Below are 15,484 nucleotides of genomic sequence, written 5' to 3' on the forward strand. Positions count from 1 at the left end.
ATATATCTAACTGTTTTAGACAATTTTTAAAACCATTATTTATTATAAGCCTTTAAGAATTATTATATCTTTTATAAAAATTACTATTTTTTATTTTGAAAAACAAAAAACAGGAGTTATATGCATGCTTATATTTGAACATGCTTTTCTTTTGTCTCTTACATTATCTCAGCTGCAAATTGGAGCATACAACTCTTAATATTTATAACATAGGATTTGTTACATAATAACAAAAATAGGTAACAAAAAAATAGAATAAGAACACACAAATTGACGTGAAAAACTCTAAACGAGAAAAACTATGGATAAAGGAGAAGGAAATCCACCGTATCAAAAGATTGATACAAGAAGGAAGAGATGCGAGCAACTACAATAGAAGCATAATCATCATAACCCTAAAAAACACACTCCAAAAAATCTCATAATTATAATTTACACTGCAAGCTTTTTGGGTCAACAAACTCTAATAGGATTCAATCTCACATGTGTTTTCCTCCCATTTTCTCAGCAACCAAATGAGTCCAGTTTGTAACACAAAAAAAATAAAGTTCTTACATTCTAAAACTTTCTTTTAGTCCAATGTTTTGGTATGTCCTTAGATTTGGCTCGATGAATCAGACTCTGCAGTCACATAATTCAAGGTGAGAACTCCAGCCGGTATTGGCCACGGAACCTCTGACGATCAACCTAGAGAAAGGGTCCACAAATAAAACAAACATTAACCTTATAATTGTATGCTTTTAAAGCCGAGAAAAAATGTTTTTTCCCGTGAAAGTCACTGGTGACTGAAATTCAAGGTCTGAGGTCTCAAAATTTTAAAGGAAAAGAAAATTCTTAGTGCTAGAATCATCTGCATTTTACCAATTGGAATCAAAAGTAGAAAAGATAAAAAATTGTTCCAACTTTCAATCACTTTCATCTTTCTCTATTCTTGTAGAAACTCCACTGAATTATCACTGAATGATTGAAGCTCACCAGAATAGCGCACTAGCTCTAGTGCAAATACCATACTTCTTTCAGAAAGGAACCGAAAGCTTAGCAAAATTCAATGCTTCAAGGAGAGCCTAGAAGCTGAGAGGCGAACAGCCATCATCAGATACATAGCAAGCTAGCTTGTTAGCCGGATAGTCAACTGTCAGCAAGGAGAGCAGAGTGTTTAGTGTGATCGTAGGGGGTTCCAGATATGGGGTGGTCTGCTGGACAAAGTCCAACTGTATGTCAGATAATTTTAATCATCAGATGATTTTTAACCAATCTTTTGGTTGAACCAGAGACAGGCATCGCATATTTAAATCTATTTAACTAATGATGGAGCTCTGCCATGCTAATCTTTTGGAATGGAATTGCACTATCTTCACATATTAGGGCTTGATCACCAATTCATCATCATAACACTCTTTTCAACTAAACTAGTAAACTCTAACTATGCTGAGAAGATGCTCCGAATAGCTAAATTAAATCAATAGTTGAGACTTTAACAGGTGATGAAAATCAAATTTACAGAACATCTCTTTGGGGCAATGGAACTAACTAAATGTTGGATTGTGTGCTTTCCTTATGAAAATTACTGTGATGCAAGCAACGGGATAATCAAATAATCAAATTGACTAGTGCACAACAGTGGATTGATCTTGATTATCAAAATATCAAATGATTAAGATTTTTAGAACTACTATATTGACAATATAGAACTCTTAAACCGTAACCCATCATCTACTCTAACATCCCTCCAATTTAGGAATCAGGTATGAGCCACTACTTCATTTGCATCAGAATTCACGGTTTATTCAAACAACCATACATCATGGCAGCTTCAAAGATAAGCATGTGAATTCAGATGGGGCAAAGAGATCATAAACTGCCTGGAACCATACCTATAATCAATTGCTCCACATTTCACAGATCTTGGACAAGTAATACAAGTATGGGATTATTTGCAGGAAGTGGACCTGTGAATAAAAAAACAGCAAATATGTCAGCCTGACAAGTACAAGTTACATAGTAACTAGGAAGTGTAAACTGGTTCAGAGTACCATTTACCAGTGAGTAAAGTTCAGCAACAAGATTCTGAGGTGAAGTGCCACTTAAAGCCCACTTGTGTTAAAACTCTGAAGTAGTTGAAATAGCAGGCTGAATGCCATCAAAGGAATGGTAATAAGGGTCACCTAATTGCCATCAATCATCAAGTGGACTAAAGTTGATGAAAGCCTGCAACTGCACTAGCACGTAATAAGTCATCTTGAGCTCATCCTTCTTGCTAGCACTTCAGTTCGTTTCCCCCCTTAACAAGAATCAGACACTACACAACCATGAAATTGACGCATCTTTGATCAAAATCTCTTTATAGTCCATCTCCAAATTTTCTCAAGCCAAATTGTTGTCTTAATGCTCTAGAACTGAGACTTAATGCTTCCTGAAATGCCCGAAGTTGGGGAAGAGACTGGCACTAAATGTTTACATCACATCAATCATACTATAGGCTGGAATTTTACTAATTCCAGCCTCTGTCATTGCTTTCCTCCAATCAGCAGCATGGCCCCATATCTCTCCCCCTGCATAAATATTTGACAATGTCACATATCGACCACAATGATGCGGCTGCAATTCCAACAGCCTTCTACCCACTTCATTTCCCAACTCAATGGCTCCATGAACCTTACAAGCACCCAAAAGAGCCCCCAGAACAGTGGCATCAGGCTCAAAAGGCATCCTTTTGATAAACCCAGTTGCCTCCTCCAATAGCCCAGCCCTGCCCAAAAGATCAACCACGCACCCGTAGTGTACCATCCTTGGAATAACCCCAAAGTCACACCACATTGACTGGAAAAATCCCAAACCTAACACCACAAATTTGGAACGAGCACAAGCAGTAATAACAGCAACAAAGGTAACTTCATCTGGGCACAGCCCTTGCATCTTCATCTTTTCAAACAAGTCCAAGGCCTGCTTCTCTCTGCCATTACAAGCCAGCGAAGAAATCATTGCATTCCAAGTGCAGACCCCTTTAACCACCATTCCATTAAAAATTTTCATCGCATTTTCCAAACACCCCGTCTTCCCATAAAGAGCTATCAATGCTGTACCCATAAACACAGTAAATTCAACCTCATTCCTAATAATATACCCATGTATTTGTTTTCCCTGATGCAAAGCTCCAACCCCATCTAAATTAGTACATGAAGACAGAACACTAACAAATGTAGCTTCATTTGGTTTTACAAAACAACTTCTCACATCCTCATGCCCCATCATCTTCACAAAAAACTGAATTGCCTCCTCAAAGCACCTATTCCTCCCAAAACCATTAATGATACTAGTCCATGAAACCACATCTCTTTCAGGCATGCTCTCAAAGAGAAAAAGAGCGGACCCCATATCCCCATTCTTGCCTAGGGCATCAAGCATTGCATTGGAAGACACAACACATGGTCTGGAAATTTCCTCAAACACACGACAAGCATCAGAAACCTTGCAAAGTCGAGCATACAACACAACCAATGACGTCTGTATAAATAGATCATGGGATAACCCGCGCTTGATGACATGGGTGTGAAGGGGTGTGCCTATCATGAAAGCTAAAGAGGGTGAGCAAGAGGCAGCTTTCTTTATGATAGAAGGGAAGGTGAGGTTGTTAGGTGGAGCTTGATGGGCAAGCATGTGGGTGAAGATTAAGAGAGTCTTGTGAGGCTCCACAAAGTTGAGATAGCCTCTGATCAAGGAGTTGTAGAGAAGGGTTGCCATCCATTTCAGATTTGAAGCATTTGAACGGGGGAGGAGGTGACCATTGGTGATTAGGAGGGAATGGACTTGTTTGATTTGTTTGGGGTGTTTGATTAAACCTTGGAGGAGTCGTAATAGGAACTCAGGCGACTGTGAGTATGAGCGTTGAAGCCTCACAGTCATCGCATCATTACAATTCACATATCCTGATCATGAAATGGCCATGTAGAAAGCGGAGCTTCTTTCAGGCATTTTATCGAACATCTTACAGTAAACAACGAATTTGTGGCTTCTCCGTGAATTTCTGAGGAATCTTCAGTTCAAGATTCGATAACTAAATTTTTTTAAAAAAAAATGTAGAAAAAGGAGTAACATCTAGGGTTTCCGTAAGATGATCTCCATGGCTTCGCCTTCTTTGAGGCATGGCCTTTGGAGGACGAGGACGACTATGGGCGCCAAAAAGGAAAAAATTGGATTCACCAAACAGGCAAAACGTTGTCGTTCTGAACGATCAACAAGATTACTCAAAACGGCGTCGCATTGAAATGGCCCCCTCCTGTGGACTATTGTTAAAAATACACTGAAGGCCATTGACCGAGTATGCACTGTATAAGAATGCTAGCTATCATCCCATGTTCTAGAAGCCTCACCAAAACCCTCCTCAAGCCTCTTGTGCGGACGCTCTCTATCTCGCCCTCTCGCCTGCAAGTTCGTTCAATGGCGGAATCTGCTTCTTCGCCCTTCAAGAAAATTCAGATCCAGAGAGACGATACTGTGAGTTTCATACTTCTATTCCATCATTCTTTTGTTTGGTTCTCGGGAAAGTAAAGGAAAAATTAAATGTTTTGAGAATTTGAGTCGGTTTTTGAACATTTCATTTCACTTTGCTTTGAGAACCAACTGGGTCTTTTCTGATTCGATGAAGTTTGTGATGGGTTTTGTGTTGGTTGAGGCTATTTAGCGGTTTTGTTTTTTGGGGTTGTTAGGATTAATGGGTCTCTTCTGGTTCACTGGAATTTGTGTGTTGGAGTGACCGTGCATATGTTGTGTGTGTTGGTGTTGCATTGCACTTCTTGGGATTAATGGGGTTTTGTTTCCCTAATGAATGGTTGAGCCTTTGTTGTGTTGATTAATGATGAGTGAGACGACTTAGGGTTTCTATACATCAACAGAGCCCTCCATACTGAATTTCAACTAGAAATGCCATAGATTGAAGAACTAATTTATCCGATGGGATGCCCAGATTGAAATGGAGATAATGCGACTGTGGTCAGTTTGGTGGTGATTTTGTTTTTAGACTTTGGCCAATTCGTCAGCAGCACATACTGAATTAATTAGTTTTTGGTAACGTGTTGAAGAAGCATTTACCAAGTTCTAGTCCAAGAATCAAGTGATTCTTTAGATTTTTAAAATTTTGCTAAACACCTAACTTTTGTAAGAAAAGTGTTTCCAAGTATTAGGCAGCTCTTCTAACCCTCTCATAATCACTCCCAAACATGCTCAAACTCTTTTGGGCTTTTCATGAGTCACTCAGATAATCTTGTAGTGCTTGAAGTAGAAGGCCAAAAGCAATGTGATACATGGGCTAGAGTCACACTAGCTTCATTGATAAAGAAGAACTAGTTGATGATGTGTGCATTGAAGCCACAAAAAATGTAAATTGGATGAATGCTTCAATTTAATTTTTGAACGTTCTTCTAAGTTTTCATTTTTTTTCAAAGGAATCTAATTACAATGGCAAGTTGTATTCAAAGTTTGAGGCAACATCCTAATGCTTCTTGTTGGCGTCATTACTATTATGAACTAGATTGCCTGTTCTGAGTTTGTTGCGCTTATTGAGTATTCATTTGATCAACCAGATATTTGACGCATATGTGGTTGGCAAAGAAGATGCTCCTGGGATTGTTGTGGTTCAGGAGTGGTGGGGTGTGGATTATGAGGTCAAGAACCATGCTTTGAAAATTTCACAATTGGATCCTGGTTTTAAAGCACTTATCCCAGATTTGTAAGATATATTGGCTCTGTACAAATATTTAAATTGTCAAACTTTAATGTTAGCATATGATTATTAAATTTGTATTCTTTTTACAACTTTTGAATGCTGAATATATTTTACTGTTTCATCTTACTTCAGTTTGTATAGAGGAAAGGTTGGGTTAGATGTTGCAGAAGCACAACATTTGATGGATGGTCTTGACTGGCAAGGTGCTGTAAAGGACATTTGTGCTTCAGTTAACTGGCTCAAGGCAAATGGCTCGCAAAAGGTGTGTTGATTGTTTCATTGTCTAAAATGAAATATTCATTTTAAGTTATATTTTACTTGTTTAGCTTGGATGGTGACTGCACCATGGATCCTTTAAGGCTGTGATATCTAGATCCTTCAAGTTCACCCAATGCACCCATGTCGATGCGACATGACATGAGTGTGACCATGGGATCCTTGTCGGACACTCCTATTTTACTTTAGGTGTGGCTGTTTGATTTTTTCAATTGATATCCTTATATTCTTTCAACTTTCTTAATAATAATTACATTGGAGAAAAAGAAAAGTTAGTTGAAAAGTGAATTTTTTAAACAGTATATAGTTTTTTTTATAGACTATATACTGTTAAAAAAATTCATTTTTCAACTAACTTTTCAATAAGAAAGGGAAAAAAAAGGGACTAGAGGGAAAAGATGGCTGCTTTTAAAATGGATATGTTCACTTCACTTCCAATTTATTTTTGAGTTGTGAAGGATTAGACACCTAGACACATACCCAAATCCAACACTCATATCCAAACCCAAGCTTTTGGGTGCTCGAGTTAACTTGGTATATGGTTGAGTCAAAATCAGTATTTGAGAATCTAACCTTTCAAATTTCCAACCCCTTCTAACGTGCATGGATCTACTCATAGATATGAGACTTAAGAAGAGTGTATCCGTGTATTTATATTTTTAACACAACACTGATGACATTGCTTATACTGTTTGCTAAATCGTTGTGTGAATTGTCATTTGGAACCTTGATTGAAATTTGAGGATGGGCCTAATCGCTTTGCGGGGACATCACACAGTTGTGCATAGTAATGTCACGTTTCCTGATTTTGGGACTTCTTGTTCAATTTAATTGATGAAAGAGGGATCATGAGCAGGACATGGGACATAATTATATTGATATTTTTCCCCATTATATTATGTTTTGCAATGTTCAGACACTAAGTTTGCCTTGTAGATTTCTTAATCTAAACACGTTGCAATGCTTCTATCCATATGTACCATGAAAATAGTTGTTAGAGGACTATGCTTGCCTTGAGGTGAGGCTGGAGTCGAATGTGATGAGGTAGGATCCTTGAGGTTTAACTCCCTGAAGGCATATGCCCACAAAGTAACACATTCATAAAGCTTGTGGCTCACATCTTGAGATTCGGCATTACATGCAATAGTTTGACCCTAACATAATATTGAAGATTTTTATCCCAATTGGATATTAAATATACCTCTAGCTTGCTATTAATTTGGTGAGCGCATGACTTATTCAATACATTAGAGTGCTTAAATAAGCTTTTATCTTTCATTAATGATTGCACAATGTTTTTAAGAAAATGTAGATCCATTAGCATACATAATGATTAACTACAATTTCTCTACTACAATATTTTCATTTTTCCCCTTTTTAATTTAATAATCTGACCAATGCTGAATTACCAACTGAATTTAAATTTCTTAATTAGTTTTTATGGCTTAAAAGGCCTTAGAAATTTATATAGCTATATATTTTAGAGAAAAGTAAGTCGATCCCAATTTCGAGGGGCTGCTAATGTGGAGGAACAAGTTTTTGCTCTGGGTTGTAGGGTAGGGGAACTCCCCACTTCTTACTTGGGTCTTCCTTTGGGTGCCCCTTACCAATATCTATAGTGTGGGATTCGGATAAAAAAAAAAAAAAATTCTATAGTGTGGGATGCAGTGGAACATAGATTTCAAAAAATGCTTACTTTGTGAAGGAGATAGTACTTCTCAAAAGGAGGGAGATTCGCTCTGATTAAAAGTACTTTATCTAGTTTACAAGTTTATTTCATATCATTATCATTATTCCAAGAAGGTGGAGCAGGGGCAGGAACAATCGGACATGGGCTAGATTGGACCGTTTCTTGGTAACGCAGAGTTGGCTAGATATTTTCAGGGGGGTTGTCCAGTGTAGGCTTCCTAGGCCTACCTCTGATCACTTCCCCATTTTGTTGAAAGGGGGCGGGATGAGTCGGGGACCCTCTCCGTTCAGGTTTGAAAACATGTGGCTCAAGGTTGATGGGTTTAAGGATCTCCTTCGGGATTGGTGGTAGGGAGGGGCGAGAGGAGGGAGGGCCAGCTTTAGAATGGCTGCTAAAATGAAGGTGATGAAGGAGAAAATTAAAGCTTGGAATAGGGATGTTTTTGGTAGGCTGGAAGTGAACAAAAGCTCAACCCTTCAGCAAATTGAATTTTGAGACAGGGTGGAATGTGATAAGGGCCTATCAGAAAGAGAAACGGATCTGAAAAATGAAGCCAAGGAGAATTTCAAAAAGTGGGTTCTCTTGGAAGAAACCCATTGGAGACAAGTGTCTAGGGAGCTGTGGCTAAGAGAAGGGGATAAGAATACAGGGTATTTTCACAAGATGGCTAGTGCCCATTGGAGAAACAATTTTTTGGACAGAATTAAAATAAATGGGGTGGAGTTGGTTGAGGAGCAGGAGGTGAGGGAGGGGATTGTGAATGCCTTTCAGCACCAGCTAAGGGAAGACCCAGGCTGGAGAGCCGATATAGAGGGACTGCACCTTCAAAGTCTTAATCTTAGTGAAGCTGAAGCTCTGGAGGTTCCCTTTACTGAGGAAGAAATATTCTCAGCTTTGATGGATATGAACGGCGATAAGGCCCTAGGCCCGGATGGGTTTACCGTGGCTTTTTGGCAAGCTTGTTAGGATTTCGTAAAGGAAGAGGTTGTAGAGCTGTTCAAGGAATTTTATGATCAGAAGTCTTTTGCCAAAAGTCTGAATTCTACATTCTTGGTCATTATTCCAAAAAAAGGTGGGGCCGAGGATCTAGGGGAGTTTCGGCCCATCAGCCTGTTAGGGGGGTTGTACAAGCTTATGGCCAAAGTGCTGGCCAATAGGCTGAAACAGGTGTTAGATAAGGTGGTTTCGGTTGATCAGAACGCGTTTGTGAGGGGGAGACAGATTCTAGACGCCTCTCTTATAGCTAATGAGGTGGTTGATTATTGGCAGAAGCGGAAAGAGAAGGAGCTGGTGTGCAAATTGGATATTGAGAAAGCATACGACAGCATTAATTGGAACTTCCTAATGAAGGTCTTGAAAAAGATGGTCTTTAGGTCTCGTTGGATGGAATGGATGTGGTGGTGTCTCTCAACGGCAAAATTTTCTGTCCTTATTAATGGGGTGCCAGAAAGCTTCTTCTCCAGCTCTAAGGGCCTGCGTCAAAGAGATCCAATTTCTCCTTACCTTTTTGTCTTGGGCATGGAAGTGCTGAGTGCACTCATTAGAAGGGCTGTGGAGGGGGATTTTATTACTGGGTGTAGGCTAAGAGGGAAAGGGGGTATGGAGATGAATGTGTCTCATTTGCTCTTCGTCGATGACACTATTATCTTCTGTGAAGCTAGAAAGGAGCATTTAACTCATCTTGGCTGGATTTTGGCGTGGTTTGAGGCGGCTTCTGGGCTTAGGATTAATCTGGCCAAGAGCGAGCTTATTCCTGTTGGGGAGATTGATAATATTGAGGAAATGGCGGTGGAATTAGGCTGCAGAGTAGGGAGCCTTCCGGTTAAATATTTGGGGCTGCCCCTTGGAGCCCGGCACAAGGCCTTGACCATGTGGGATGGGGTGGAGGAAAGAATGAGGAGAAGACTTGCTCTTTGGAAAAGACACTATTTGTCTAAGGGCGGGAGAATCACCCTCATTAAGAGTACCTTAGCCAGCATTCCCATCTACCAACTGTCCATCTTTAGAATGCCCAAGTCAGTGGTTAAAAGGCTTGAAAAATTACAAAGAGATTTTCTTTGAGGAGGGGGAAGCCCAGGTAGGAAAATCCATTTAATCAATTAGGAGGTGGTGTGTACTCAAAAGGAGAAGGGGGGTCTTGGCATCAGGAGGACTGGGTTATTGAACAAAGCCTTATTGGGCAAGTGGATTTGGAGATTTGCCTTTGAAAAGGATGTCTTGTGGAAGAAGGTGATCGGGGTGAAGCATGGTTTGGAGGGATGTGGTTGGAGATCTAAGGAAGTTCGTGGTCCTTTGGAGTGGGAGTTTGGAAGGAGATTTTGAAGGAGACGATCTGGTGTTGGGATAACATGAAGTTCAGGGTGGGGAGGGGAACTAAGGTTATGTTCTAGACTGACCATTGGTGCGGCAACGCAGCACTGTCCCAAGCGTTTCCCCAGCGGTGAATGAGGTGTGGGACCCAAGGCTTGGCCAAGGAGAGTGGAATCTCAGATTGTCTAAAGATTCTAATGACTGGGAGCTGGTGTTAATAGAAGAATTGCTTCTTCTGCTAAGGGACTTCAGGTTAACCCCAGAGGAGGACTCAGTGTTATGGAAAGGAGGGGGTTTTGATATTTTTCAGATTCGGGTGGCTTATAATCTGCTGGCAGCCCCTAACCCCCTCGTTTCTCCGGAAAAAAATATTTGGGTGGACAAGGTCCCAACCAAAGTTGCTTTCTTTACGTGGGAGGCTACTTGGGAAAAAATCCTCACGTTGGATAGGCTGCAAAAGAGCGGGTGACAGCTCCCTAATCGTTGTTTTTTGTGTGGTTGTGAAGAGGAAAATGTAAATCACATTCTTTTACACTGTATAGTGGTCAGGGCCCTATGGGAGATCGCCTTTGCCTTATTTATGGTTCAGTGGGTGTTTCCAGAGACGGTCAAAGAGGCGTTATTCTGTTGGCGGGGCCCTTTTGTGGGTAAAAAAAGGAAAAAGATATGGAATTCCATTCCGTTATGTATTTTTTGGACGATTTGGAAGAAAAGAAATAGGTTAGCTTTTAGAGGGGGTTCTTTGGCTATTCAGACTCTTAAGAATTCTTTTGTATGTAGTTTGTGGAGTTGGGCTAAGGTGTATAGGGGAGAGGAGTCCTCTTCACTTTTAGGCTTTTTGGAGTGGTTAGCGGTTCCCTAAGGGCTGGTGAGGTGTTCCTGTTTTTGCGCTTTTGGCCTTGTGGCTGCTTTGTATACTTCCTGTATGCGGTGCGGCCTTTCGGCCTTCTTTAATATGTTTTGCTCTCACTTATCAAAAAAAAAAATTATTCCAAGAAGGATAGACTTGAGGTTAGAGAAGATTCAAAGAGATTTTCCTTTTGGAGGGTGGGCTTGAAAAATAACCACAAGTGGTAAATTGGTTTGTTTCTTGAAATCTCTCTATTCTCAATAAGGCTCTCCTTTGCAAATGAAGTTGAAGATTCACTACCGAGAGGGAATCCCTTTAAAAGTGAGTGATTGTAGGAAAGTTTATGGAAGGAGAGGATGGTGCTCTGGGAACGTGAGGGATAGACATGTAGAGTGGCTATGGAAGGCAATTAGAAGCAGGTGGAAGGTCTTTAATAATAAAACTTACTTTATGGCGAGCAATGGAAGGAGGGTTATATTTTGGAAGGATAGGTGGTATAGTGACTTATGTTCGGTAGTCCTTTCTTGCATTGTTTACTATAGTTATTGTCAAAGATTCATGGGTAGCAAAGGTATGGGAGGAGGCTAGGGAAGAGGACATTTGGAGCCCCTATTTTTCAAGATGGCTTCGTGAATGAGAATTTGATGGGGTGGAGGCTTTTTTTGGAGACTGCTAGAGAAGGTATTACAAAGGGATGAGGAGGATAGAATGGTTTGGATGAATTTGAAGTGTGGTAACTTCTCAATTAAATCTTTATACTCTTGCATAATTCTGGGAAGAATAGAACCTTTCCCACATGTAGTTTGGAACCCATGGTTTTGATGAAGGTGGGCTTCTTTTTATGGGAATTAGTTTAAGGGAGGATTTGACTTTAAATCGGTTTAAAAGGAGAGGATTGTTGTTGAACAAATGCTGTATGCGTAAAGGTGAAGAAGAATTGGTTGATGATATCCTTCTTCATTGTTCTGAAACAAGAATCTTGTGGCAATTAGTTTACTCTTTGTTTGGGATAGTTTCGGTCATGCACTCTTTAGTAAGAGGTACTCTCTTGAATTGACATGGGTCCTTTTTTGGGAAGAAGCAGAAGAAAACTTAGAGGGCTGCTCTTTTATGCTTATTTTGGACTATATGAAAGGATAAAAACAGGAAGTCGTTGGGAAATGGTGAACAGATGGATCGATCATTCAACTTTCTTTCATGTGTAATTTTTTGGAGTGGATTAAAGTGCACATAGATGACACCTTCATGGTAGACTTGTTGATTGTTAGCCTCAAAATAAAGGGTTAGAGTTGTTTTTTGTTTCTTTCTTTTTGACTTTCCTTATGGCAGCATTTTTGCACTGTTTATGTACTTTTGGTGCGCCTATTTGTTAGATGTTATTAATATATTTACTAATTGCCTATCCAAAAAAAAAAAAAAAACTGTTGGAACTTAGTTTTTTCAATTAACTTCTGAAGGAGCACTTTGCATATGACTGGTGCTTAACCTTTTATTCAAGACTTTATGATATGCAGTGTGTTTAACTTCATTTAGAACTTTTCTAATCTTTGATGTATTTTTTTTCTTTAATTATTCCTTGGCTTTCTGATTTATTTTAGAGAGATTCAAAATTTCATGATGCTTAAAGATAAGGATCATGTCTTCTACCTTACCTCCCAGAATGAAGGAGGGGGCTGCCAGTTTTGAGGCTTTGATACTACGTTGTCAGTAGCCCATTGATATGACCCATTCTGCAGATAGTCAAGACATCATAGAAATTTAGAAATTTTTAACAGAAGTAATTGACACCTAGGTTTTGATTTCTTCACGTTTTGGCCATAATGGACTTTCACCAATTTAAATGGCCATAGCTTGAATAGAAATTACAGGGGGCTTTTTGGTCATGGTATTTACTAAGATGTCACATTTGGTTCCATGTTCTACTGAATTTTCCTGTGTTTTACAATAGCTAGAAGTTATGGAGCTGTGATAGGTTTCAATTGTCAAAAATTGAATTGGATTTGACTAAACATACTTGTGCTCTCTTTGAAATAGGTCGGTGTAACAGGATATTGCATGGGTGGTGCTCTCTCTATTGCTAGTTCTGTCCTGCTTCCCGAGGTTGATGCTGTTGTTGCATTCTATGGAGTCCCCTCATCAGAGTTGGCGGATCCTGCCAAGGCTAAGGCTCCTGTGCAGGCCCACTTTGGGGAGCTTGATAGTTTTGTTGGCTTCTCAGATGTGACGGTATGACTGGTTCTCAGTAGCCTTTAAATTTTAGCTCCTAACATGCTCAAGTTTCATCTTGTGTGCAACATAAATCTTGTTGAACAAAATTAGATGTCAGTCAATGGACCGGAAGTGAAGAAGGTTGTGGGTGTTGGCTGGAATAAGAAAAGGTAGGGATGAAGGTGAGAAGTTAAGTGGGAACATCATTTATGGCGGGATTCAGTTAGGAAGCACTCCCTCTTCTCCTTGTCTAATTCTATCCAAGTGTTTCTGGACAAGAAAACTGAGAGTGAACTACCATAACAGAATTTCCCAAGTTAAATGCTTTGATCTCTCTCAAAACTAGTTGAGATTTTGGTTCTTTACCAAGTAGCGTTTCACAAAGATGTTTTTTTCTATACCATGTGCTTCTCCCTGCCAATATGGTCACTTCCTTAAAATTATTAGAAACTTTTTATGATGTAAACTGAGTGTAATGAATGATGCTGATAACTTCTTCAGTAAAGAAACACTTCCAAATATTTAGGTTTTGGAGCTGCAGAATTCCTCTAGCTTCATAGCACTAGATAATTACAAAATCCTTGTGCAAGGACCAGATTGTTTAGATTCAAGGATAATGCCCTCATCATGCAATCTTCTGCCTGCTAGATATATTTTTTTTTTATGGGTTTCTGCCTGCTAGATATATTTAGATTTTAGGTTTCCTTTAATGTGAAAATGAAGTTCCTTGATAATCTGCGAGCCTCCAAGAAAATTCATTTTCTATTGAAATTTGATTTGTCAGGCTGCTAAAGCATTGGAGGAAAAGCTGAAAGCATCAGGGGTTCCATATGAGGTACACATTTATCCAGGCAATGGTCATGCTTTCATGAACAGGTCTCCTGAAGGTATACAGCGGAGGAAGGGTATGGGAATGCCAGATGAAGATGAAGATGCAGTTGGGCTCGCATGGTCTCGTTTCCGTGCATGGATGAGTTGCTACTTATCTCCCTAAGCAGCGCATTTAATTTTACGTTGCCATCCATCACATACTACTTGCTTGCTGCCTTAATATAGTAGTCTGATACCATGGACATATGGATTGTGTTTGGATGCTTTTGTGACTCTTGGGTTGTGTTTGGATGCAACTTTGAAGATTGGATCTTGTTCTTGGTCTTGAGATGTCTATAGTGAATAAAGTATAATTTTGAGTTCCATCCCATGTTTTCCTTAGGATATCATTGTTATTTTGGAGTCACCTATTAAATATCACTATGATTTTTCCCCAAGTCATCTTTTAAACTTCTTCCTGTTTGAACAGAACCTTCATATTTAGGGATCTGTGGAACTTTTGACAGGTGTGAACTTAAAAATTCCAAGTTCCTGGACTTTTAAGCAGGCCATGATGAGTTGATTTTGGACTGTCTAGGTTGTTTGAACGAGTGAGAAAAGATCCGGAAGGAGGGAAAGATCCAATTAGGAACTATATGTATATATGAATAGGAAAATTCAAGGAAGATATTGTGGAATTTGAACGTAGATTGAGCCGAAGTCAACCTAGGCAGCCACATTCTCATCACAATTTCCTCCGATCATTTGAAAACAAAATAAGAAAAAAAATTAAAATTTGCTTTTTCCTAAGAAAATTAAAATTTTATACCTTTCAATTGATTTATATCTTTTTCCACACCCCCCAAACCTAATTCTCCTTCAAGTTAAATCCCCATTCAGATTGTAAATATTAAGGCACGAATTGAAGTTGTGTTTCTACTCTACCGTCCATTAAAGTCTTTGGTGGTCGTTGAAGCCATCTCTAGTGGGTGGCTGTGTCCTTTCGACAATGACTCGGTGACGCCTCTTTCCCAGGAAACAAACAAAACAAACAGCGTAGAATGTATAAATCCATTCGTGAATCCCCCTTATTACAACTGTCAAGAAGAAACGCCTACAGACCTCCTTTCATGTGTTTGACTATATCATTTATGGCCTTTGCTTCAATGGTCCATGCTCCTTGGCACAAGAATGAACCAAAGAGAAACCATTTGGGCTCCATTTCTCTGGAATCAAAACCTCAAAATTTTTTAAAAAGTTTAAACCTGTAAAATTTGGTCTCGAATAGTCTTCCTTGTGAATTGAACAAGACTTTGATACCATTATTGGATCAGATTTTTTATTCTCTCTAATTGATGTCCATCAAAGGTATTCGATAACCCCTCCCTTAATCCCATGATCTCTTGATTCTAACATCATTTGGCACGTGCATACTAGGTTACGAGTCGTGGGCAACAGTCCCATGTATGATGAAACCAGGGGAGAAGAAGAGAGTGTGAATGGTAACAGTTGGGGATGATCAAAGTCCTTGTCACAACGTGAACCATTTAGAGGAAGGGACGGCTGAATTCACAATCACACCCATCTTCTTCACCCCTGCCTTCTCCCAAATTTTGGG

The 15,484-nt window shown here is 39.5% G+C and overlaps 2 protein-coding genes across 4 annotated transcripts; one reads left to right on the forward strand and one right to left on the reverse strand.

The window, feature by feature from the left end:
* Positions 1-417: 417 nt before the first annotated feature.
* Positions 418-4,240, reverse strand: LOC117926870 (putative pentatricopeptide repeat-containing protein At1g10330). Of its 3 annotated transcripts, none has more exons than XM_034846166.1 (3): positions 2,041-4,240; positions 1,875-1,949; positions 418-1,132 (listed from the first exon to the last, which is right to left on the reverse strand). In XM_034846166.1, the coding sequence occupies exon 1, from the start codon at positions 3,901-3,903 to the stop codon at positions 2,455-2,457; it is 1,449 nt and encodes a 482-aa protein (XP_034702057.1). In that variant the 5' UTR covers positions 3,904-4,240; the 3' UTR covers positions 418-1,132; positions 1,875-1,949; positions 2,041-2,454. The 3 variants fall into 3 exon arrangements, with proteins under 3 accessions (XP_034702057.1, XP_034702056.1, XP_034702055.1); XM_034846165.1 differs by having other exon boundaries at positions 418-687; positions 976-1,949; XM_034846164.1 differs by having other exon boundaries at positions 418-1,949.
* An 86-nt stretch (positions 4,241-4,326) lies between these two features.
* On the forward strand, positions 4,327-14,276 carry LOC117926871 (protein usf). The gene is made up of 5 exons (XM_034846167.1): positions 4,327-4,494; positions 5,580-5,722; positions 5,855-5,984; positions 12,883-13,074; positions 13,841-14,276. The coding sequence occupies exons 1-5, from the start codon at positions 4,336-4,338 to the stop codon at positions 14,048-14,050; spliced, it is 834 nt and encodes a 277-aa protein (XP_034702058.1). The 5' UTR covers positions 4,327-4,335; the 3' UTR covers positions 14,051-14,276.
* The last annotated feature ends 1,208 nt before the right edge of the window (positions 14,277-15,484 follow it).

The sequence above is a fragment of the Vitis riparia genome, chromosome 12 (assembly GCF_004353265.1).
Source record: "Vitis riparia cultivar Riparia Gloire de Montpellier isolate 1030 chromosome 12, EGFV_Vit.rip_1.0, whole genome shotgun sequence".
NCBI lineage: Eukaryota > Viridiplantae > Streptophyta > Magnoliopsida > Vitales > Vitaceae > Vitis > Vitis riparia.

Excerpts from the sequence above, each read along its gene's own strand:
- LOC117926870 (XM_034846166.1), bottom strand. The coding sequence starts at position 3,903 with ATGACTGTGAGGCTTCAACGCTCATACTCACAGTCGCCTGAGTTCCTA.
- LOC117926871 (XM_034846167.1), top strand. The coding sequence starts at position 4,336 with ATGCTAGCTATCATCCCATGTTCTAGAAGCCTCACCAAAACCCTCCTC. Across the intron at positions 4,495-5,579 it reads AGATCCAGAGAGACGATACT|ATATTTGACGCATATGTGGT; the intron begins GTGAGTTTCATA and ends TTGATCAACCAG. Across the intron at positions 5,723-5,854 it reads TTTAAAGCACTTATCCCAGA|TTTGTATAGAGGAAAGGTTG; the intron begins TTTGTAAGATAT and ends ATCTTACTTCAG.